The 25593-nt window shown below is 45.1% G+C and overlaps 1 protein-coding gene across 1 annotated transcript in view; it reads right to left on the bottom strand.

The window, feature by feature from the left end:
* The window catches only part of LOC117483364 (polymeric immunoglobulin receptor-like), a 42557-nt gene extending 20110 nt beyond the window's left edge, over window positions 1-22447 (bottom strand). Inside the window, exon 1 of the mRNA XM_034131681.1 lies at window positions 22386-22447. Within this exon, the coding sequence (XP_033987572.1) occupies window positions 22386-22422 (37 nt within the window). The 5' untranslated portion in view covers window positions 22423-22447. The remainder of the gene's footprint in view (window positions 1-22385) is intronic.
* Window positions 22448-25593: the final 3146 nt, after the last annotated feature.

Raw genomic sequence — 25593 nt, 5'->3', positions numbered from 1 at the left:
GATCACCATATCCATATGAGGCCGGATTCGGAGGGCTTTCCTTTGCTTCCAGCTGTCAGATTGTAAACAAAGTCACGTGACTGGGGGCAGATGACAGCGCTGACAAGTTGTGTTTTATCCTTTATATATACAGTCTATGGTTTTATCATAGCGAGATGCTACAATACTAATAGGCTACATGCACTAGGGTCTGAGACGTACTTCCGCCTTAGCCGTAATACGGCTCGGCTGCTTCCGGTTTACTTCCGGTCTGCGTAGCTGAGCGGGAGATCGTCCACAAAGGTTTTACTGTTTAAATCTATGGTTTAAATATGAGTCGACGGAAGATTTTCAAAACGGAACATTTGCAAAGACAAGTGAATAACTACTCCGAGCACTGCTGTGTCCCACTTTGTACGGCGTCAGCTAAATTCAACGGCGTCCTAAGTTTCCATGGCTTTCCGACTGAACTCGAGCTGCGAAGACAGTGGCTGGTAAAAATACGGTGTGATAACTTTACAATATCCTCTCACTCCAAGGTCTGCAGTCGTCACTTCGCTACGGATCAACTAATAGAGCCAAAAACCCTTGATGGCCGTAGGAGGCTTGTGAAAGGTGCTGTACCAACTCTGTTTGAGTGGAATCACTTTACTGCTCAAACACAGCAGGCTAGTGTTTGGGAGAGAAGGGAGCGGCCCACTGAACCAGTCTCTCGGGAGGAGCAGGAAGAGCACATCGATGTCCGTGACCATGATTACTGCTCAACCCCTGAACCAGCTTCACTGGACATGTCCTCTCAAGCTACAGAAGACAACTCCAAAACAGTGGAGGATCTGCAGAAGCAACTGCAGGAGTTAAGAGTCCAGCGAGAGTTTTGCTTACAGCGGTTTGCTGGCTCCGACGACAACATCCGATTCTATACCAGGTAATGTTTTGTCTCAATTCTATCCACGTTTTTGAGATGGGTTAGCTTATAAAGAATCCTGTTTACCTGCCGTGTGACCGCTGACTATATGCATGCAGTGTTGGGATATTTTATTTATTTAATCGTTTATTTGGCAGGGGCAATGCACAGTAATGAACACTTAAAACATTAAAATGTATCAAGTGTAACAGTGCCAGATTGAGCTTTGAGCTAATTTCCATCCGCAGTCCCTCACATTAAACATTTAAGAAAATTACATTTTACAAACATGGTAAAAACAAAATACATGATATGCAAAAAGTGCAAAAGAGCAAGAGCAGCATACACAAGTATTTACCACATGGCAGTACAATATAGCAGCTACGACATATAAAGTGCAAGAAAAGATAAAAGTGCTAGATAAAGTGCAAGAGGAGATACCCCTGTGTTAACGGAGAGGACATTTTGACCAAAAGTGGTCCGTCTGTGGTGGGGTTCAGTCTCCTCTGGTTTCTGACCTAGTGCAGCGTCCAGTGTGTTTTTTGTCAACTTAACTGAAGTATAAGTACAAATACTATGGTTTTAAAATACTCCTGAACTGAACATGTAGAATCATAAATCATGTGTTTTCATATATAAAAAGTAACTAGAAACTATGAAGGTTAACTAAATGTGGTGGAGTAAAACATACTAATACTAACAACATACTGATAATACTTTACTACAAGTGGAAATCTTCAAAACCTTACCAAAGTAAAAGTATGTCAATATCCACTGCGTTTCCCCCAGTTGCACACTTAAGAATGAAGAGTAAAAGTAGTCATTGTGTGTAAAATGTTCCCTGTATGTTTTAGATTATTATTACTGCTGCTTTAATGTAGTTGTTACATTTTACTGCTGTAGATTACTATACCTGCACCAAGTGCCTTCTTAATCAGTTTGAATTGTAATGTATTATAGAGTGGCGAAGTCCCTCCCCTTCCGGTGGACCTCCATGGGACCTTATTTCGGAAAAATTATGTATTGAAGTCCTGAAGAATGTCATGCAAAGCTGCCTGCCTGCCTTCGATTCTCTCTGAACTGCCTGGTCGTTTTAATGTTTAATGTCAACCATTTGTGCAGATAGCATGAAGTAGAGAAGATCGCTAGCGTTAGCGTTAGCATTTCTCCCCCGGGCTTCAATTGTGTATTATAGAATGATCACACCGGTGACAGTACTCTTCAAAGGGTTCACAAAATATGACTACTACTCTTACTGTTTAACATTGTGGGTTACTTAATGTTACTTCATGTTAAGGCTAATAAAAATGACAAGGCTGTAATGCTAACTAACGTGCTAGCTACTAGCTAGCTTGATCCAGAGTACTCCTGGTCCTTTCATCAGACGGGAAGCGAAAGAACGAGCAAGACCCATTGCTGGTATAATAACAACCTGGTACTAAGCACACAGGCATCTTGTTAAAGTTATCTTATTTTAGCCAGCGCCATATAGATAGATTATATCTATATGGCGCTGATCTTAGATCTTAGTGGAGGAAAACAATTGTGACATCACTTATGCGACTCTGGGATTTGTAGTCTTTCTAGTTACGTATTTTTCATAGTTTTATATTTCAACAGTTTTACGACAAACTGTGACTTTTTTGACATGGAAATTATTTTTTAAGATTGACAAACATCATATGTGTAATTCATGGCAGAATTCAAACGGGATCGAAAGATAAGTTTTCTCTCCCCATTGACTTCAATGCATAATTTTTCCGAAATAAGGTCCCATTACCCGGAAGTAAGTGGGCGTGACTTCGCCACTCTATAGCAAACAAGAGGAAAACATTAGCCCATGTGTTACAGTTAACACGATTGTATTTACTGTCAATTAATGACTGACATGTGTCTTCTGTGTACAGATTCCCGAGCTATAACCACCTGATGGCCTTCTGGTCTTTGATTGAGCCTTCAATTCATAAAATGGTTCGTGTTACAAGAGCGATATCAGCTGCCAAGAGGAATGAAGAAGTGGTTACACACGCACGTCCATCAACGGTAGGCTACGTTTCTTTTAACACACAATCTAAACACAAACTGAAGGGAAAATGTTTCTCCGACATTTCATTGCTTTTGTGTAGGCTAAAAGGCTAAAGTACTCAATCCTTTTTGAATACATCAGAGAACTAAAACAACTTCATGTTTTTCCCATAGTGTGCTACACTCATGACATTAATATAGTAACCTTTTTTTGTTTTTATCTTCCAGAGACAGCTGCTTCAGCCAATTGACGAGTTCTTTCTTTTTCTATGCTTCCTGTCGGTGGGTTTGAAAGAGAGGGACCTTGCAAACCGCTTCAACGTACACCAGTCCACTATGAGCCGCATCATTGCAACATGGACAAGTTTTCTTACAACTTTATTGGGGTCACAGTGCATCTGGCTTACACCTGCAGAAGTTCAAGCCCACCTCCCAGAGGCATTCAAAGATTTCCCAGACACACAGGTGATCCTGGATTGCACAGAGCTGAGGTGTCAAACACCATCCTCCCTCCTCCTCCAAAGTGAAATGTATTCTACATACAAATCTCACTGCACCATGAAAGCCCTCGTTGGCATAGCCCCACATGGCGCAGTGACATTTGTTTCCAGTCTGTATGGTGGTTCTGTCAGCGACAAGGAGATTTTCAAACAATCTGGAATAGCTGCGTTGTTGACTGAAAACATGGCAGTGATGGTAGATAAGGGCTTCCTGATCAGCGATTGCTGCAAATGCAAGGTGTACTGCCCACCTTTTCTGTCACAGCAGAAGCAAATGCCAGCCTATCAGGTGAGGGAGACACAGGCCATTGCCAGACTGAGGGTACATGTGGAGCGTGTCATTAGGAGGATAAAAGAGAACAAGCTTTTTGATGGTTTCATCCTCCTGTCCCATGCCTACTGTACAACATCAACCAACTGTTTGCAGTAGCATGTATGCTGTCAAACTATCAGAACAAAGCACTGGTCAAGAAATGGGTGAAATAAGACAAGATGATGACACCTGTGCAGGTAGCTGTGATTAAGCTGGGTGAGCACACCGTAATCATGATTGCACCCAGGTGTGTGTTCCAAGATGGCAGCACGTTGATTTGTTTCTGTCTCTGTTAGTCTCATTCTCGTTGTTTTTTTTGGCATTAACTACCTCTTGTGCATACTGACATTTAAAAAAAAATTATTTCGCTTTTTAGACCCGTTTTTAAATTGGTCTGCTGCGCGTTTAAAAACGTTTTAAAAGCTTTTAAAAGTTTTTGGGCTGTTTTGCGTCGTTTTGTGCCGGTGCCTCGCTGTGACTGGATTGTTTGCTCTCTGCCTGAGCTGTCGCTCTTTCGGACTGTGGATTGCTGTCTGTCCTGCCGTGCTGTCGGGGGCTGGTCGACCTGAGCTGCTGATCGACCTGAGCTGCGGATCCTGAATTGGGTGTGTTGCAGCACAATGTTGCCTAAAGCTACCCTTGTGTTCGCTTTTTTCCTGGGATTAATTGTCAGCCCGCATGTCGGCAAAACTGACGGATTGCCTCCCAGCGATGCCTCTGTTCACTTCGGACATTCGGATGGTGGAACCTCTGGAGCGCTGACTCCATCGGATAGTTTTTACCAAAAGCTGACGTTTCATGGCACGAAATGCGCTCTCCCGTATGCCCTTTTGACTCTGGACTCGCTAATATCGAAGGATCGGAGCAGCCCCACCCCTCTGAGGAGTGACGCGTCCAGAGCACATGTGAAAAAATCATCTTCCAGACTGTTAATATTGTTACTGCTATTACTCTCTGGTAACGTTAACATTAACCCTGGTCCTGAGTGTTTCTCTGCTTCCTTGCATCATTTGCCAACTCCGAATGAGTTTAGCTGTAGGCAAGGATTGGGTTTTCTGCATGTTAATGCTAGAAGCCTAGTGCCCAAATTAGATGTTTTCAAGACCTGGTTTTTAGTTGCTAAGCCTGATATTGTTGTAGTTTCTGAAACCTGGTTAAAACCCACTGACACTGTTATTCAGATTGATGGATATAATGTATTCAGAGCTGATCGTAAGGGCAGAGCTGGTGGTGTTGCAATATACACTGCTGAGAAACTACAGTGCTCTGTCCTTCACTCAATTTCAATTCCAAGGCAATTTGAGTTGCTAGCAGTCCAAATAACTATAGCAAATGCTCCTCTCACTGTTATTGGCTGTTATAGGCAGGGGTGCACATAACTTTTTTAGTGAGTTACTCAGATGAGTACCAGGAGACAGCGTTTGGTACTCACCCCACATGAAGCATGGTTTTAATAAGTGCAGTCTTCCTCACTGTCCTCCTCAGTGTCTCCTTCACTGTCCTCTATTTACACTTCTTGCATGCTAGATGATGAAGATGCACCTCCCTGTCTCTTTTTAAGCCTCCGATTTGCTTTCTCCAAAACTTGTTGCCAAAACTGTGAAGTCCTTGCATTTCCTGAGGCCAAGTTGAAGGATCAAATACTAAGAAATTATCACATGACTTGTAGTCATATCTGATTTCAGAGGAGGGAAGTAACAAAGTACATTTATTCAAGTACTGTACTTAGGTACAATTTATGCTACTTTGTACTTCTACTCCACTACAGTTCAGAGGTAAATCATGTACTTTTCCTCCACTACATGTAGTTAATACATTTTAGTTACTTCACAGATCTGGATGAATGATGTGAAATATAATCAAGTCTTAAATCAGACTTTAGTTCCACCTGGAGTAAATTCACAAGCTACCCTGCAGTAGCCTATACAAAGTCATTCAAACTAATTTTTAAACACTTTAATGATCAATAATTATAAAACATATCATATACATTATTATGAAATGGACCAATCTGCAAAATGACTACTTTTACTGTCGCTACTTTAACTAGGTGTTGATGATAATACTTTTCTAATTTTACTTGAGTAACACTTCATCCACCTAACCCTGTCTGATTTCAAACTCTTCCATTAACAGCCTGAGTAAGTTTGCAGGCAGCTGTGTGTTTTACTCCACTTTGTTGTAAATAAAACTGCAGCAGCTTGACCACAGAGCGTGAACTGTTGTGATCAGGTGATTTTGCGCAGTTCTCCAGTGTGTGCGCGGGGCACAGAATGTGCACAGGGGAGTCTCCCACTGCAGCCAGTTGATGTAGTTTTGGTACAATTCTGTTGTACACACCGACGTTAACAGCAGCCCCGTCTGTGCACACGGCGACCAACTCTGTCGTCCAGTGATCTAAGCCTCTTTCTCCTGTGAAGCTTCACAGGTCCGTCGGTTATGTCCTGCGCGGCACAGCCAGCACCCAGTTCAATCAGTCATAGAAAGTCCGAAGATTTTTGCAGGGAGCGAAACGGCAAAGTGGCTGCTTAATGTCTTTGTTTTTTTTGGACATGTCTAATAATTTACTCCACTGAGTGTTGACAAGAAACACGTATAGACGAAATATGTGTTTTTGTTTTGATGACCTATCAGGTACGCAAAGGCGCGTTGTGACACAAGTGACGTTACGCATTTCAGATTGTTGCCGCGCATGCGTACCTGCGTACCAGTTATGTGCACCCCTGGTTATAGGCCTCCATCGGCCATCATGGATGCAACTACTAGCCTTACTGAATTGTTGTCTAAGTTTTCTTCTGAAATCATTTTATTGGGTGATTTAAATTGGGACTGGTTAAGTGATAAATCTTCACAGTTTAAGCAGGTTTGTGATTCTTTGAACTTAACTCAGCTTATTGATAGTCCCACGAGAATAAACCCTGCCAAACCCAATAACGATACCCTTATAGATGTCATTCTAACAAATGCAGCTCATAAGTATGTGTCTGTTGGTGTTTTTCCTAATGATATCAGTGACCATTGCACTATCGCTTGCGTTAGGTGCACTAAGTTGCCCAAAGCCAAGGGCCTTATTGTGCTCAGGCGCTGCTTCAAACACTTCTCTGAGCAGGCTTTCCTACACGATCTGGCGGAGGTTAAATGGCACTTCACAGCGTTAATTCCATCTGTTGATGTTGCCGTCCAATTTTTTATTGATCACTTTTTATCGATTATTAATAGACATGCCCCACCTAGAAAATTCAGAGTTAAGAATAGGAACACTCCATGGTTTACTAGAGAACTATCTGATCTCATTCATGATCGAAATAAGCAATGGTCCTTAGCTAGAAAGTCTAACACTAGTGATGACTGGCTTCTTTTTCGTGTCCTCAGAAATAAATGTTCTGCCCTTATTAAAAAAGCTAAAGCTGATTACTATCTGAGCTTAACCACTGATTGTTTTGATGACCATTCTAAATTCTGGAAAACAATTAAATCACTTCAGAACAAGAAGGTTTCTAGTTTCTCACAAAAACTGAAGGTCAGTGATTCTTTTATTTCAGATTCAGATGGTATGTCTAATGCCTTTAATGCTCACTTCAAAAAGGCTGGTCACATTTTTGATGAGCAAAGTCATGACTCTCTAAATGGTCGTCCTCACAGCCATAGTCAAGAGTTGAACTCCCCTGTTTTTGATTTCGCTTATTTCTCGGTCTCTGAAGTCTTACAGGGTTTGCACTCGATTGATCCGAAAAAGTCTGCCGGGCCTGACGGCCTTGACCCGTTCTTTTTAAAAATTGCAGCTCAGATGATAGCACAACCAGTAACTGATATTTTTAATCTCTCCCTGTCCACTCACACACTGCCAGCTGTGTGGAAGCAAGCTCTGGTATCGCCCCTCTTGAAAGCTGGTGATCCCACGGAGTTGAATAACTATCGTCCTATCTCAAATCTTTCTGTGTTATCAAAGATTCTTGAGTCCCTTGTTTCTACTCAGCTAAAACTTTTTTTAAATTCACACAACATCCTTAACCCTATGCAATCTGGATTCAGATCAAAGCACAGTACTGTGACTGCCAGTCTGAAAGTCTTAGACGATATTAAGGCTGCTTTGGATAAGAAATCAGTTTGTGTTGCATTGTTTATTGACCTAGCCAAAGCATTTGACACTGTAGATCACCACATTATGTCTAATGTTATGTTGGTGTCTCGTTTCGGTCACAATGCCGTTTGCTGGTTTCAGAGTTATCTAACCGACCGTACTCAATGCGTCAGGTTGGGTAGTACTGTCTCTGACCCTGTCACCTTGGAGAAGGGAGTTCCACAGGGCTCTATCTTGGGGCCCTTGCTCTTTTTATTATATGTAAACAATATTTGTAATTAGATGCAATTTTCTACCTATCATATGTATGCTGATGACACTATTGTATACTCGTGTGCTCCTTCTCTGGATATGGCCGTTTCCAATTTAAAATCAGATTTTATCACGCTGCAGCATGCGCTTCTTGATTCTAAACTGCTATTGAACAGTAAGATAACCAAAGCAATGCTTTTTGCTCCCAAGTCAGCGTCCTCCTCTTGCCTCTCCATTGACACCCTTGATGGCGTTTCTGTTGAGTTTGTTGATACCTACAAATATCTGGGCTTTTGGTTGGACAGTAATCTGAACTTTAAACACCATATTGAAGTTTTAACAAAGAAATTGAAATTCACTCTTGGCTTCCTTTTCAGATTTAAATGTTGTTTTTCAACTTCATCCCGTAAAAGGTTGGTCTCTGGCTTATTCCTGTTCCAGCTGGACTACGGTGATACCATTTATAGATTTGCCTGTCCCACTGTTTTGGCCAAACTTGACCCACTTTACCATGCTGCACTGCGTTATATATCAAATGCACCCTATAGGACTCATCATTGCATCATCTCTCTTATTATGGTCCTTGGTCTTGGAATGACCTTCAATCACGCCTTAAACTGAGGGCACTTGTCTCTATATCATGTTTTAAATTGAAGTTGTCTGAAGTCCTCACCACCAGCTGCTCTTGCAGTAACAAGTAGTGTACTTTTTATTGTCCTAATGTGCACAATGTAGTGACTGCTTTTTCGTCTTTTGTTTTCTTAGTTATGTTCTCTGTATTTTATATGTTTGTGTTATGTGTTATGTGTAACGTTGCTGCCTTCTTGGCCAGGTCAGCATTGAAAATGAGATTTTATCTCAATGTTTTTATCTGGTTAAATAAAGGTTAAAAAAAAAAAAAAAAAAAAACAATCCTGTGTTGCCTAACACACGCTAGTGTTTTGTTTGAATAAATGGTAAATTGCAAATTACAATGTGTTGATGATTTCTTACAAATGCAATGATTTACTATTAATTACAAAAAATCACTTCACTTTATTGTCTTTTTAAATACAATTGTATATTTATTTACATATATGAAATGTGACAAACAATATATATCAAAAACAAAATATCAAATACAATATTGAAATCACATTTTGTTGTCATTCAGAACATAATGATTGAGGGATTGCCTCCTAAAAAACAGCTGAGCCAGGGTCTAGCAGCTAACTGCTTACAGAGTTAACAATGGCTACAGTGCCCACTACTTTTTTAATGACAGGTACTTCGGCATGTATGTGTAAAAAAAAAAAAGTCTACTTTTTCTCTGATTGCTCTTTGCACTTCTGGATCTGTGTATATTCTTTGCACCAGGTAGTCCTCCTGTGCCCACACTACAAAGTCACACCACTGCATCCCAGATACAAGAAGTTGACCCTGTACTTGCCAGTAATAGGCATGGCTTTTCTTGAGCTTAGGGGAGCCACATTCCATCTGCACATATTTGCAGTCGACATAATTTGGGACATTGGGACATTTGAATTCAACAAGGCCAAATTGGGGATATTCTGTTGGGTCAAAAACAACTCCATCAGGGGAGGCACCAAGCCAGGGCGTAGAGGGGTGAATGACAAGGCCACAAGGGGAGTAGTTCACGTTTGCCAGTCTACTGTATTCAGCTGCTACTGTGGGCTCCATCTCTGCACCTCTCCTCATTTCTGCAGTCTGCCTTGTACCTTTGAGTATTCGCTCTGCAAGAGAGTTAGCAGAGCTCTCACCTCTGACGTGACAAATCTCTCTAAACCTAGAGGCAGTAACCCTGGGTTTGCGGAGCAGATGCCACTCTGAGCTAGAGCTTTGCTCACGGGTAGCCTCCTCAATTTTGTGAGACATTTCCAAATCAACAGATAAGCTGTTCATATGTAGTTGCTCCTCTTCTGAGCACACCAGCGGTAAATCACATGGCAAGATCACATACCCCTCTATGGGCAAGTGGGGTGTTGGTGGTGTGTCAGTGTGAATTGTGGTGTACCGAGACGTCAAAGCAGGCATCTGATAGGACAGAACACTGCCCTCCTGCACCATCCCGAAGGCACTTTCCACAAGGGGCTTGTCAGGTCTCATGTTCATTGTGGTCACAAGCGGTCTGTCTTCAATGCTGAATGCTGAGTATGCCTCCGTAACTCTGAACAGGCAGGGATCTGGTAATGGCCCCACCATGCCTCTGTAGAATCCACTCCTACAAAGAATGGCAAAGACAATATAGCACATTAATGTGACAATAAAGGTAAGGAATACAGCACCAGAATAGCATTATGAATTTTAAAAACACAGGAAACACAATTTTTCAGCTAAAATTACCTTACTCCAGTCTGCACCATCCTATTTGGTACAGGCTTGGTGAAGACCATGGAGTTGATGGGCCCTGGCTTCACACCCTTAAGGAAAAGACAATTACTGTTAGTTGAGTCACTTTAAAACAAAAACTCTGTGAAAGAAGTATTTTAACCTTATTGAAATTACCATTGTTCGCGGCTTGTGCCATTGCTGTTCCGATTCAGTACAGCTATGCACAGGCGGCACAACTGGCATGTTCAGTTCAGTGTAGTGTGCCGTTTGGAACAGCAATGCTACTGTGTGATTGCACAAAACAGTTCCTGCAACACAGGAGCACTGGTTGTGCGTGAGCACCACTGGTGATGAATCACGAAGCGTTATCTAAAAAAGAGAGAAGAAATACTAGTGATTAGTAACCTCACTTGTGGTAAATGAGCCAGGAGGTTATGAGTAGAATTATTGGTTATTTTTACTGACCCATTATCCTAGAAGAAGCATGTATTCCTGAATGCTTAGTGTTACCCTCTAACCCTACAATACCACAATGAACCTTCTTTGGAAACTAAGATGCCTTGAAAATTGTATTAAAGCAGTTTTGACTATATATTTGAACCCCCAAACTTACACATCCATAATCAATGTAATAATATCTGACCAATCAGCTGTGATAAAGCAGGGAGAAGTAGGACACTGTTGAGATTCCCTTAAGGTAAACTAATGCTTAACTGAACTGAAACTCAATAAACAGGGGGGAACACAGTGTCAATGCTGCCTGCCTACACTCAAACTGTGTGCTGTCTCGCTCTTCCTCATTGACCTGTAGCACAAGGCTCTCACGCTGACCTGCCCTGTCAGCCTGTCTTTATTGGACACTGAATGAAGAAAAACAGAGCAACAGCGTTAGATCTATACTCACGTCAAAACATCTATGGCAACATTGCTTTACAAAAGCTGATACCATTTGAAGTAAAAAGATATGATTCTACACTGTATTTTAGTGAACATGTATTGTTTGAACTGTTTTAGGTAATCACAAACGGGTTTTGATAAGTCACTTAGAATAGGAATGTTATTCTTACTTTCAAACTCACTGATCCAGAGATTCTGTGTTCCAACACACCAACATCGCTTCTTATCATCCCTAAAAGCCAGATGCGGTTGTTAAGTCATTAAAGACATCGTTAAATAGGTGGAGAAAAGTTTAAATGTCTGAAGGAGGATAGTTTAGGTGAAAAGATCCCCTGGGAAAGGAATGTAGAGTAAGATAAGGTAGAGATAAACATTGACTTTTGACCTGGTGAAATTTAGGATCTCACTCTCTGTTCGGAACTCTGATTGACCTCGGCCAGAAGCGAATCCAGCCAGTCAGGGCACTTGGGGGAGGGGATCAGCTTACACAGCTCCTCCCCAGGGGTTCTCTAATTCGCTTGGGAGGAAAATGGGAAGGAGGAGTCGACAAATCTCCGCCCCAAAGACAGATATGAATACTGATGTTTTTGAGTGTAAAAATGCTTTTGGGTTTGGTGAGTTGGTTTGATCCCGATATCTGTGTCCGAATCGCATCACAAACCTGAAGTCCAATTTCTTTTTGGTTTGATGAGTTGGTTTGATCCCGACGCATTTATCCGAATCGCATCACAAATCTGAAAGCCCGGAGTACCCGGAGTACTCTGTATAACTTGTATACTTGTTCTATTTCCTACCAGTAAACTCAGAAAATTGTTATAACTTTTGATTCCGGTGTTTTCAATTCCTTTCTGATTTAATAGAGGCCAGCCTCATTCAACGAACGGCGCGGAGAGGGGGGGCTATTCAGCCACCAGAAAAGTGTTCTACTCCAACACATTATGCAGTGTGGCTAACAACAAGACAACCTTTAGTTGGCTAGGCTATAAGGCTATTAAACGATAGTATTTTTGAGTAAAATGGCTAATGTTTTAAAGAATTAACACCAGAAACAGTACATAGCGTTACCCAGAGCCCTATAGTAGTCTACTATAGTAGTAGTAGTAGTAGTAGTATAATAGTAGTTCTACTATAGGGCTCTGGCGTTACCTAGCTTTTGACAGCTGACGTTAGCGTAACCTGTAGCATAAGCTAGCTGGTTAGTACCTGTTACTCCAGTTACCTTCTTACCTTCATAGTTGTGTATATATGACGCAGCATATAATTTGAAGCCTTTATCGAGTTTGCTGGCTGGGGCTTTAGTCGTCCTGCAAATGCGATGAACATCGCTAATTTTCAATTTCGGGAGCTCTTGTAGACACCGGAGGCCTGTACTACGAAGCTGGTTCAACCTAACCTGGATATGTTTGAGTTAGCCGGTTGGCCCAATCCAAAACATACGCGCTCTGGCTAAACTGTACTACGACGCTGGTTATCAAGTGGATCGCTCAAGCCAGCGTGTCCTATCTAGTTAGGTGCGCGTTCACATGAAAGCGTTGGTATTTGGAGCATTCGACCAATCTCAAACACGGACAAGCGTACTGACAGCGCAGCGTCATACTTCCTGAATGAAAAGTGAACTTTAATATTAGTCAAATATGAAGAAGTTAAACTTTAAACATCCATGACTAAAACACTTTATCCAGGATAAAAGCCACATAGCTGCACCTGCAAGGTGAATACAGCTGGTAAAAGAAAAAGCGTTTGAATGCGTACATTAACAGGTTTATAATATCACTGCCCCGTCCAAGACACGAGTGGATCTGACTTTAATTAGGAGAATTTGACTCGAGTGTTTCATCAACTTAATGTGTTGCTTAAAATAATACTTCTGCATACAGTATGTGACACTGTGAGTGTTGCACGGCCAGATACGGCTCAAGAAGCTGACTCAAATAAGGAAATATATGATACATTATGATGTGATATGATATGAATGATAATGGGACACATCAACGTCTGCACTCACAGTGCCGCGGACTGTACTTAATGTTACTCTGATCCGGTTACTTATGTCGTGGCAGATATTTAAGTAAGCTTTCTTAACGCTAATATTATAATAGTCAGATTGCTCTGAAGATGGGAGGGGATATTCTATTAATTTTCACGTTCACACAGTCAGTTGATTTTGGCCGGTCGTCTTTCCTGCAACGGCAGTTTTTCTGTATTTCCTCTATCCTGTAATATGAATTGATCGCTTTAAACTCCGCACACGGAGCTCTGATTGGTCAGCAGGCGGTGCTTTTGTAACGTCCGAGGTGTTAAGGCTTCAAGAATACTTCTGTGTAACAAGAACTCAGGAACTTAGTACTTTTTGGAGCGTCACAGATGCGTCCGTTTATTAACGTCGAGTCACACCACTCTAGCACCCACTGCGCATGCTCACAACACATGACCTCTCAACCCAATGCTTACATGCGTCCCCCCTTACTGAAAGAAATGTCCCCATTTCCACACACATGGTGAAAACACAACAAAACATAAAAAAACAATACAACCACGAAAAACCCCAAAAACATAACAAACCACACACTTCCCCGCAGAATAATACATGCAGGCATGACGTACATTCGAAAAAAAATCTTTGAATAAAAACAATGACAAACAAAACACATCCACAGCCCAAATAAAACATCAAACTAGGTATGACATAACTTATTCCCCTGTCCTGCACACTCGAAACATGAAAAAAAAACAATTATGCAGCATAGAATACACAGGAGAAAATAATCACACAAGCACGTAACCACCAGTCATTCAGCCCATAACAAAGTCCAAAAATCGGACAGGAGGCCGCGCTAACCTCCCAGCCCGGGACACCGTCGGTGCGGCTTGTTCGAGCTCAGGGGAATCACCAGCCCCAGAACCCGGCCCAAGATCACAGCCACTTTCCCCATCGGAAAACCTCAAGCGTCCAGAGCTCTGTGGGGAGACTGCATCTTGCAACGGAAGAGGCTGAGAAAGGTGTAAGAGAGACCTTGATGGTCCCTCCAAGGGAAAGGCTACCGGCAGGTTGTATCGCCGTAGTCTGTCGTAATGGACAGTTTGGAGAGAGGCTTCATCCCCAAACGGGCTACTTAGTTGGTACGTGACCCCCACTTCATCACCCCTATCCATTCGCCTCTGCACCAGATAAGGCCCCTTCCAGTGGGGAGCCAGTTTACGGCGGCTCTCAGCGGGATCATTTAACCACACCAAATCCCCGACTTCATACGGGTCGTGCCTCACTCTGGCGTCATAGTACGACTTCTGTTTGCTGCTTGCAGCAAAATTGTTATCCCTTGTCTGATCAAACGCCGTGTCCAAGCGTCTGAGAAGGGAACCAGCAAAGTCTTCCCGGGGACCCTGCACCAGATCATCCCGCTTTGGACCCAGTAAAACATCCACAGGAGTCCTGGCCTCCCTGCCATGCGTGAGAAAATACGGCGTGAAGCCTGTGCTGGAATGTCCACTGGTATTGTACGCAAATGCGACCTGTGACAGAAAAGAGTCCCACTCCCCCTCACATGATAGAAGAGATTTCGCCAACTGATCGATAAGTGTCCTATTAAACCTCTCTACCATGCCATCAGACTTCGGATTGTAAGGCGTGGTGTGCGTCTTCTTCACACCTAACACGCCGCACAAATGCCTCACAACATCTGATTCGAACTGTCTGCCCATATCAGTGTGCAGAGTTTCCATTACCCCATGCTCCAAGATGTAGTTCTGGAAGAGACACTCCGCGACCGTCGGGGCTTTTTGATCGGGGATGGCATACAGATTTATAAATTTTGTGAAATAGTCCTCAACAACCAACACATACCGGTTGCCTTTTGATGTGACCGGCAACTCCAGTATGTCAGCCGCCACCCGCTGGAAAGGTCTAACTGCATGTGAAGTTCTCATGGGGGCATGGTGTTTAGGCACCGGGGACTTCCTTCTCTGACAGGCATAACATTGGTCACGAACGAATGTCACTGTGCATGGAGGCCCAACAGCACACACTTCTTGCGCGTGCCAAAACGCGATCATACGCCAGGTGAGCAGTCAGTGGAGCACCATGCAAGTGTCCCAGGACCTCTGGAATTAAGACAGCAGGAACAACAACCTGAGTAGACTGCCCTGCCTCAGACAGCCAAACAACTCTACATAAAAGTCCCTCCACAAAAGTCAGCCGGGGAAACTCATGCCAAAGTCTCTTCACACCCCGACTAGCATCTTTTAACCTCCATCTAGGGGGCCGTTGGCCATGCTCCAGCCAGGCCAAAACTTGTCCGATGTCTGCATCCTTTTGCTGGAGCTCCCTAATACCGGAGCCATCATGTGACAGAGTGAAGATTAGGGTCTGGTCCACTGAAGACCCTGAGTCAGGAGAAGGAGGTCCTGAAATCGGTCCCTGGGCTTGGGCCGTGGCAGGAGTCCCCACAGCACACACATCACTAGGACCACTGTCCCCAGCGCCAGGGAGAATTGTACTCAAGGGAGCGGATGTGGCATCGAGACTGCCTGAGTTCTCCAAAGCTTCAGTGGTGTCAGGCCTGCGTGAAAGGGCATCTGCATTTGTGTGTTTGGCCCCACTCTTGTGCACAATCACCCAGTCATATGGGTCCAGCTCCAGAGCCCAACGGCTACGACGCCCCGTCCTGTCATTGTCAACCTGAAGTCGTCGCAGACCCAACAAAGGTTGATGATCTGTGATAATTGTGAAGGGGAGAAGACCCAAGTAATGCCTGAAATTACGCACTGCCCACACTATCGCCCACAGCTCCCTGTCGTAGGTGGACCAACGCCGTTCAGCTGCTGTGAGGGAGCGACTAGCGTAGGCCACCACTCTCTCCAGGCCATCCACTTCTTGTGACAGCACAGCCCCCACAGCAATCTGCGAAGCATCTGTACCCAGCACGAAACTCTTGGTGAAGTCCGGGTGACACATGATAGGTTCGGCACAAAGACCATCCCGCAAAAACTCAAATGCCCCCTGGCAATCCGCCGTCCACTGAAAAGGGACATCCTTTCCTGTCAGATGGTTGAGGGGGGCAGCACGCTGGGCAAAACTCCTCACAAACCTCCTATAATAAGAGCAGAGACCCAGAAAAGCACGCACCTCTGTAGCGGACCGTGGAACTGGCCAAGTCTTCACCTTATCTGTGTTACGGGGGTCAGGACGAAGCCCCCCGGCGGAGACGACGTGACCAAGGAATACCACATGATCACGGGCAAGATGGCACTTCCTGGCGTTCAATCTAAGCCCAGCTGCCCCAATCCGAATGAAGACCTCCTCCAAAGCAGACATGTGGGCCTCAAACGAACTACTGTAAATTAGTATATCGTCAAGATACACCATGCAGATGTGCCATGGCAGCCCCCTTAACACCAGCTCCATAACCCTCTGGAAGGTAGCGGGTGCATTGGTTAGACCCATAGGCATGGATTTGAACTGGTATAGGCCCTGGCCAGTGGTGAATGCTGTCTTTTCGCGGTCCTCCTCAGCCATTTCCACCTGCCAGTAACCGTCAGAAAAGTCCAAGGTGCTGAACCAGGAGGCCCCCGCCAATGCGTCCAATGTGTCATCCACCCGTGGCAGTGGATGAGAATCCTTTATTGTCACAGAGTTGAGTCCCCTGTAATCCACGCAGAATCGCCATGTGTTGTTCTTTTTCCTGACGAGGACCACTGGGGCGGACCACGGGCTATAACTCTCTTCAATTATGTCATCCTCCAACAGGCGCTGAACCTGTCTGCCTATCTCCTTCCGTTTTTCTGGCGAAGTACGGTAGGCCCGACGCTTGACCGGGGAATGATCACCTGTCTGTATGCGGTGTTTGATCAGACCGGTGTTTCCTGTTCTGCCCTTCCCAGAGCCGAACACCCCTTGGTGTTTCCCCATCAAGGCCTGCAGCTGCAGTCTCTGTTCAGCAGACAACGGGAAACCAGCCACATCCGGCAGAGGGGTAGCCCCCTGCTGAGAGGGGAAAACCTCAGCGGGGGTGAGTAGATCACAGTCCTTAACATGGTGCAACACACCTAAATGGGAACCGGTGTGCAGCTTTAACTCCTTCTCTGTCGGGTTGAGCAGCCTTGCCACAGTGCATCCATTCTTCACCGGTGCAACTGTACGTGCAATCACAAGTCCCACGTTATCACGCACCTCAGGCTCCAGGTAGCCTAAGAAAGAGTCAATGGGCAGACCAGCAGTACGGGGAATATTCACATTAACTGGGACAATCATTTCACTGAAAGGGGGAATAATAGCATCAACAGACATAGAGATGTAACAACATTCTGGTATGAAATCTGTGGCATGCATGAGAGGAATATCAACATCCCCCAGGTGAAGCAGACCACGACCAACATCCATAACAGCTCGAGCCTGCAACATGAAATCAAACCCCAGCAGAATAGCTTGTGTTGCCCCTCGCACTACATGCACAGCCTGCTCCCAATGTTTGCCCCCCAACTGTATGGGAAGAGTCACAGTACCCAGAGTGTCCAACAATTGACCATTTACTGTGCGTGAAAAAGTGTACTGGGTATTTAGCACACGTTTACGTAAGGCAGACGTGGACATTCTGAAGTCCTCAGAAATAAGTGAAACATTGGACCCAGAGTCAATCAAAACAGTAACATCAACACCCTCAACAAGTCCTCTAACATAGGCTGTGGGCTTAGACTCACCCACAGAACAAGAGTCCAATGCACGAGCAGGCGCTTTCCCAGCAGAATAGTCCATTTGACCCTGTAGTGGTGAAACCGGCATCTGGGTCTCGACGCCAGTCACTGGAAGTTTCCCTGCAGCCGTCCGTGTGAGGATGGAGATGGTGACCGCCGAGAGGGAGACAAAAACCTCACTCCACGCCCTGGCTGACGTTCCCCAGGGCTGTGTGGTCCTTGCGGGACATCGCTGCCCGGTCGTCGCGGTGAGAAGTCCGCAGAGGTGTCTCGGGTTCCCCGCTCACGTGGAGACCATTCCCTGGCACCAAAACCATCCTGCGGTCTGCGCTGAGGAGAACGGCCCCTGCTGCGGTCGTCCCTGTGGGAATCACCGGTGGTAGATCTGCAACCAAACCCGCCACAGTCACAGTGGCAGGCACGCCGGTGCACCCTCTGCTCCACTTGGTCCTGCTGACGATCCCAGGTCAAGGCGGAGCTCCCTCTGCCATTCTCAGCTCCACGGTTATGCGCTCTCAAGCCTTTTACCTCAGTCTGTAAATTGTCCACCTTCAAGGTGAGGCGTTCAACCACATTTATGAGCTTATCCGTGGTATTAGCCTTACAGTCGAAAACACCAGCCGACGGTGAATTTAGGGCTGCAACAACAGCAGGATGCGGAGGACAGTAGGGCAAACCAGGCGTGTTCGACCTCATTGCCTGCCTGGCCCGCTCACAACGCCCAGCAATTATCAACGCCCCCTGTTCATGGCATTTTGCTTGAAGTGCAGGATCAAGGCCAGCCAAAAAACGTCTGAATTTCTCACCATTTACTGCAGCGCGGTCATAATCGGGAAACGCCTCAGCCACGAGTCTGGAAATGTCCGCCGCATAGACCTCCAAACACTCGTTCGCCTGGCGGGGCCGTGCAGATACACACGTCTGGAAATAAAGCAGGAACTGTCTCTGGCCGTCGCCCCTAAACATCGGCGGCAGCTCCACTCTAATATCACTACTCACAGAACCAGTCCAAGCAGCAGTACATCCGTTATAATCGTCTTCCATATCGCCGTCTCCCTTTATTCCTCCGTACATGACGCTTCGACGCTAGCACCGTTAGCACAGCTAGCCAGCAGAGCAGAGAAAGTCCAGTAATTGTCCACAGAAAAGAAAAATCCAAGAGCAGATAAAACACACTCCGATACCGCTGCCACCAATGTAACGTCCGAGGTGTTAAGGCTTCAAGAATACTTCTGTGTAACAAGAACTCAGGAACTTAGTACTTTTTGGAGCGTCACAGATGCCTCCGTTTATTAACGTCGAGTCACACCACTCTAGCACCCACTGCGCATGCTCACAACACATGACCTCTCAACCCAATGCTTACACTTTCACTGAGTTGATCTCTTAGCCTGCAACCTAACCTGCTCCGGAGCAGGTTTGCCGCTCAGCATAAGTTACCATGGAAATCTAGCCCGCTAAAAAGAGAACCAGCGTCGTAGGACCGGAAAGCCCGGCTAAGCGAAAATCCAGCTTCGTAGTACAGGCCTCGGGTGTAGAACGTCGCCATTGTTGTTGTTGTACCGGAAACAGTTGGGCAGTACTACGCACAATGCGGAAGTGACTGTGCATGTAGCCTATTGTGGGCTTATCATGTTGATTCGGCCACAATAGAAAGCAAAAAAAAACCTTGCTCTCTCCAGAGGGGCAGGTCAGACAAAAATGGCAAACGGGCTGTTGCCGGGGCAACATTAGCCCCTACCTAACGGGAGAACTTTTTTCGGATGCTTGTTACAGACTATAAAACAATTTCCATATGAGTCGTATACCCTTGAATATCCTTTATTTGGTGTTCCATATATTCACCATATTGATTGTATTGTAGTGATCACTAATTAACGGGGTTACATAATTCAATCAAGGAACTACAGGTTGGGGGTATTGTTTCCGCACGGACACATATGTTGACGGTACCTCCGGGGTATATACTGTGTCCTCCTCCCTTTCGCTTTCTCTTCTCTTCCCGGGCTGCGACCCGACAGCATGTCCATTTCTGCTGCTCAATAAAGCCAGATTTGCACCTTCGATGCACCGCCTCCGACTCCTATCTCTCGGCACTACATTGGTGACCCCGACATAAGTCTCGCGAAGGATCCGAGACTGAACCGAACACGGCAAAAAGCGCAGCTTTTCTCGAAATGCCGGGGATTCTTGGAGACGTCCGTGGCTGCCACGTGCACACAGACCGAGGCTCGGTGCGCTCCACGGAATGGCTGAGGACGTCGCTCGCCATTCCCGCAACCTGCTAGGTATGGAGGAACCCGACTTCTACCTTGTCGAGCTGTTTCTTCGGGACATGCGGCTGCATGTCCAGGCTGCGCTAGCTAACACGGCTAGTGTTGAGCCCCGCGCTTTGGCTGAAGAAGCTAGCCGGTTCTTCCTGGCCGCCCGGCGATTTACCCCTGAGGTGCTGGCCACTATACGCTGCGGCACCTTCCCTGGTGGGGGCACGCCGCCTAGCAGAGGCTCCGGGGCCGCCGCCGCCGACAACAGCGACTAACGGCCGTCGAGAACGGCTAGCCACGACTGCTAACAGCTAGCAGCTACGGACGGCTAACGACAGCTAGCCACGACAGCTGACGGCTAGCAGCTACCAACGGCTGACGACGACAACTAGCAACGGCTGACGACGACAGCTAACGACTAGCAGCTAGCGGCTATCGACATCCGACTGTTTGTTTTTTGTGGTGCCGGAGAGGAGGTTCGATCAAGTCTGGTCGGCCTCGTGTGGATCCTCTCGCAATTTCGCCCTCCTGTTTTTGTTCGTGGACAGGACGACCCTTTTGAGCTTTTTCTGGTGCCTGAGAGGAGGTTCGACCATGTCTGGTCGGCCTCGTGTGGACCCTCTCGCTTTTTCACCACCTCGACGGCGGTTTCGGACGTCGCCCATGCCTTCTTCGGCCCGTGGGTGGCGCACTTCTGGACCCCATTTCGCCTCGACTCTACGGTTTCGGACGTCGCCCATGCCTTCATCGGCCCGTGGGTGTCGCGCTTCGGGACCCTGTCTGGCCTCTTCCCTCGCCTCGGCGGTTTCGGACGTCGCCCATGCCTTCATCGGCCCGTGGGTGGCGCGCTTCGGGACCCTGCCTGGCCTCTCCTCTAACCGCGGCTCACGGTTCGCCTCGACGGCGGCTTCGGACGGCGCCCCGTCTAGCCTCTCCCCTGTCCACGGCTCCTTTCTCCCGGGGACACGGCTCCTTCCTCCCGAGGACTTCGTACCCGCCGCCGCTGTGCCTTCGCCTGCGGCCTGGCGGCGCTCCTCCCTGCTGGGGACCACCGGGATGTTCACGCCTGTCCCCACGTCGCAACACGTCGACCCTGCTTTCTGCGGCCCCCTGACGACGGCCCGTTCCGGCCCGCCCCCCACCCCCCGGTGGGGATGCCCTCGCCCTCGTTAGGGCCCCTACCCTCTCCTGCGGCCCCCTTCCGACGGCCCGTTCCATGGCCCGGCCCCGCCCTCCTCGGACCCTGTGGTGCTTCCTCCCGGACGCGAGGATTGTGTCCATGGTTGAATTCTGGGGGGGCTTGTGTAGTGATCACTAATTAACGGGGTTACATAATTCAATCAAGGAACTACAGGTTGGGGGTATTGTTTCCGCACGGACACATATGTTGACGGTACCTCCGGGGTATATACTGTGTCCTCCTCCCTTTTGCTTTCTCTTCTCTTCCCGGGCTGCGACCCGACAGCATGTCCATTTCTGCTGCTCAATAAAGCCAGATTTGCACCTTCGATGCACCGCCTCCGACTCCTATCTCTCGGCACTACAGTATCCACATTGCTTCTTCTGTTACCATTCAGAGAACAATATGCCTGCCAGTCACGCTGGATACAAACAGTTTAACACAGCTCAACTCGACACGGCTTCTCCAGACACGGTCAAAAACTGTTTGCTACTGCATCTGATCACCCAGTGAATTACATACACTCACAAGTGATTGCTCCATCTTGTGTTCAATGGCAGAACTGCATTTTACATTAAACTTGTGCAGATAAAATAAAAACATAGACACATACATTAGTCACAAAATGATGTTCAATCTGTGATATGGACACTGTTTAGTGTACGTATTAAGCAGAACAGAGTTGAATGAACTGTTCATAAATTCAGTCAAACTAGAATATTTTACAGGTTTAAATTTGAATATTCTGTCTCACAAAAAACTTTGGTAAAATGTCAAATGTTTTAAGTAAATGCAAGATTATTTAAAACTTATTTGCAATTATGAAAAACTGAAACATCCCACTTCTCCATGAAAACTGAACAAACCATAAGATTGTTATATGATATTGAAATCTCCAGAAAAAGCAAGCTAATGAACCGTAGAGTTTCAGATCTAAGAGAGCATGTTGACAAAAATACAAAGTGTACTCACTGAGGACGAAGAAGATCAAACTGTGGCAGACGTCCATGTTCGAGTCTCTGATGGTTGAACGCTGTCTCTCTTTCTTCTTCACCGGCAAACCAACATGTTTTCATTTCTCTAAACTATGGAGTCCCTGCTTAAAATACAACACAGCTTTACTCTCCTCTCTAACACCTGCATGTGTATCACATATGGTTCCACTTTAAAAATGTGCTACTTAATGCAGGAAAATAATATATTTAGCTTTTAACATTTACATTATTAAATTATTGTCAAACACATTTCAGAAATAATTTGTTTAAGAAAACTTTTATTTGTATCCCGAGAAATTGTGTTGTGCAGCAGATGCAGTACAGAGCAGGAAGAGTGCTAATATAAAATACAATATAAAAAATAAAACTCTATAAAAAAAAGGTGCAAATCCAAATCATTTTTTTTTTTTTATTTAACCTTTATTTAACCAGATAAAAACATTGAGATAAAATCTCATTTTCAATGCTGACCTGGCCAAGCAGGCAGCAACGTTACACATAACACATAACACAAACATATAAAATACAGAGAACATAACAAAGAAAACAAAAGAGGAAAAAGCAGTCACTACATTGTGCACATTAGGACAATAAAAAAAGTACACTACTTGTTACTGCAAGAGCAGCTGGTGGTGAGGACTTCAGACAACTTCAATTTAAAACATGCTATAGAGACAAGTGCCCTCAGTTTGAGGCGTGATTGAAGGTCATTCCAAGACCAAGGACCATAATAAGAAAGACTCCTTTTTCCAGCCTCAGTCCGTACAGTAGGTACCTGGAACCGTATCCAGGCACTGGATCTGAGGTTGTAAGAGTCACAAACTGGGGCAAATCTGACACATATGTAGAGTGGAAGCTTACCTAAAATGGCTTTATACATTAATAAAAACCAGTGCTGCATCCTACGCATAGTAAGTGAGGACCATCCAGTTAGGCTATACAGTGTGCAATGATGAGTCCTATAGGGTGCATTTGATATATAACGCAGTGCAGCATGGTAGAGTGGGTCAAGTTTGGCCAAAACAGTGGGACAGGCCAATCTATAAATGGTATCACCGTAGTCCAGCTGGGACAGGAATAAGCCAGAGACCAACCTTTTACGGGATGAAGTTGAAAAACAACATTTAAATCTGAAAAGGAAGCCAAGAGTGAATTTCAATTTCTTTGTTAAAACTTCAATATGGTGTTTAAAGTTCAGATTACTGTCCAACCAAAAGCCCAGATATTTGTAGGTATCAACAAACTCAACAGAAACGCCATCAAGGGTGTCAATGGAGAGGCAAGAGGAGGACGCTGACTTGGGAGCAAAAAGCATTGCTTTGGTTTTCTTACTGTTCAATAGCAGTTTAGAATCAAGAAGCGCATGCTGCAGCGTGATAAAATCTGATTTTAAATTGGAAACGGCCATATCCAGAGAAGGAGCACACGAGTATACAATAGTGTCATCAGCATACATATGATAGGTAGAAAATTGCATCTGATTACAAATATTGTTTACATATAATAAAAGAGCAAGGGCCCCAAGATAGAGCCCTGTGGAACTCCCTTCTCCAAGGTGACAGGGTCAGAGACAGTACTACCCAACCTGACGCATTGAGTACGGTCGGTTAGATAACTCTGAAACCAGCAAATGGCATTGTGACCGAAACGAGACACCAACATAACATTAGACATAATGTGGTGATCTACAGTGTCAAATGCTTTGGCTAGGTCAATAAACAATGCAACACAAACTGATTTCTTATCCAAAGCAGCCTTAATATCGTCTAAGACTTTCAGACTGGCAGTCACAGTACTGTGCTTTGATCTGAATCCAGATTGCATAGGGTTAAGGATGTTGTGTGAATTTAAAAAAAGTTTTAGCTGAGTAGAAACAAGGGACTCAAGAATCTTTGATAACACAGAAAGATTTGAGATAGGACGATAGTTATTCAACTCCGTGGGATCACCTGCTTTCAAGAGGGGCGATACCAGAGCTTGCTTCCACACAGCTGGCAGTGTGTGAGTGGACAGGGAGAGATTAAAAATATCAGTTACTGGTTGTGCTATCATCTGAGCTGCAATTTTTAAAAAGAACGGGTCAAGGCCGTCAGGCCCGGCAGACTTTTTAGGATCAATCGAGTGCAAACCCTGTAAGACTTCAGAGACCGAGAAATAAGCGAAATCAAAAACAGGGGAGTTCAACTCTTGACTATGGCTGTGAGGACGACCATTTAGAGAGTCATGACTTTGCTCATCAAAAATGTGACCAGCCTTTTTGAAGTGAGCATTAAAGGCATTAGACATACCATCTGAATCTGAAATAAAAGAATCACTGACCTTCAGTTTTTGTGGGAAACTAGAAACCTTCTTGTTCTGAAGTGATTTAATTGTTTTCCAGAATTTGGAATGGTCATTAAAACAATCAGTGGTTAAGCTCAGATAGTAATCAGCTTTAGCTTTTTTAATAAGGGCAGAACATTTATTTCTGAGGACACGAAAAAGAAGCCAGTCATCACTAGTGTTAGACTTTCTAGCTAAGGACCATTGCTTATTTCGATCATGAATGAGATCAGATAGTTCTCTAGTAAACCATGGAGTGTTCCTATTCTTAACTCTGAATTTTCTAGGTGGGGCATGTCTATTAATAATCGATAAAAAGTGATCAATAAAAAATTGGACGGCAATATCAACAGATGGAATTAACGCTGTGAAGTGCCATTTAACCTCCGCCAGATCGTGTAGGAAAGCCTGCTCAGAGAAGTGTTTGAAGCAGCGCCTGAGCACAATAAGGCCCTTGGCTTTGGGCAACTTAGTGCACCTAACGCAAGCGATAGTGCAATGGTCACTGATATCATTAGGAAAAACACCAACAGACACATACTTATGAGCTGCATTTGTTAGAATGACATCTATAAGGGTATCGTTATTGGGTTTGGCAGGGTTTATTCTCGTGGGACTATCAATAAGCTGAGTTAAGTTCAAAGAATCACAAACCTGCTTAAACTGTGAAGATTTATCACTTAACCAGTCCCAATTTAAATCACCCAATAAAATGATTTCAGAAGAAAACTTAGACAACAATTCAGTAAGGCTAGTAGTTGCATCCATGATGGCCGATGGAGGCCTATAACAGCCAATAACAGTGAGAGGAGCATTTGCTATAGTTATTTGGACTGCTAGCAACTCAAATTGCCTTGGAATTG

Source organism: Trematomus bernacchii, unplaced genomic scaffold (assembly GCF_902827165.1).
Source record: "Trematomus bernacchii unplaced genomic scaffold, fTreBer1.1, whole genome shotgun sequence".
NCBI classification, from domain to species: domain Eukaryota; kingdom Metazoa; phylum Chordata; class Actinopteri; order Perciformes; family Nototheniidae; genus Trematomus; species Trematomus bernacchii.
The sequence above is the reverse complement of the archived record's forward strand: the minus strand, read 5'-3'. Positions and strand labels throughout refer to the sequence as shown.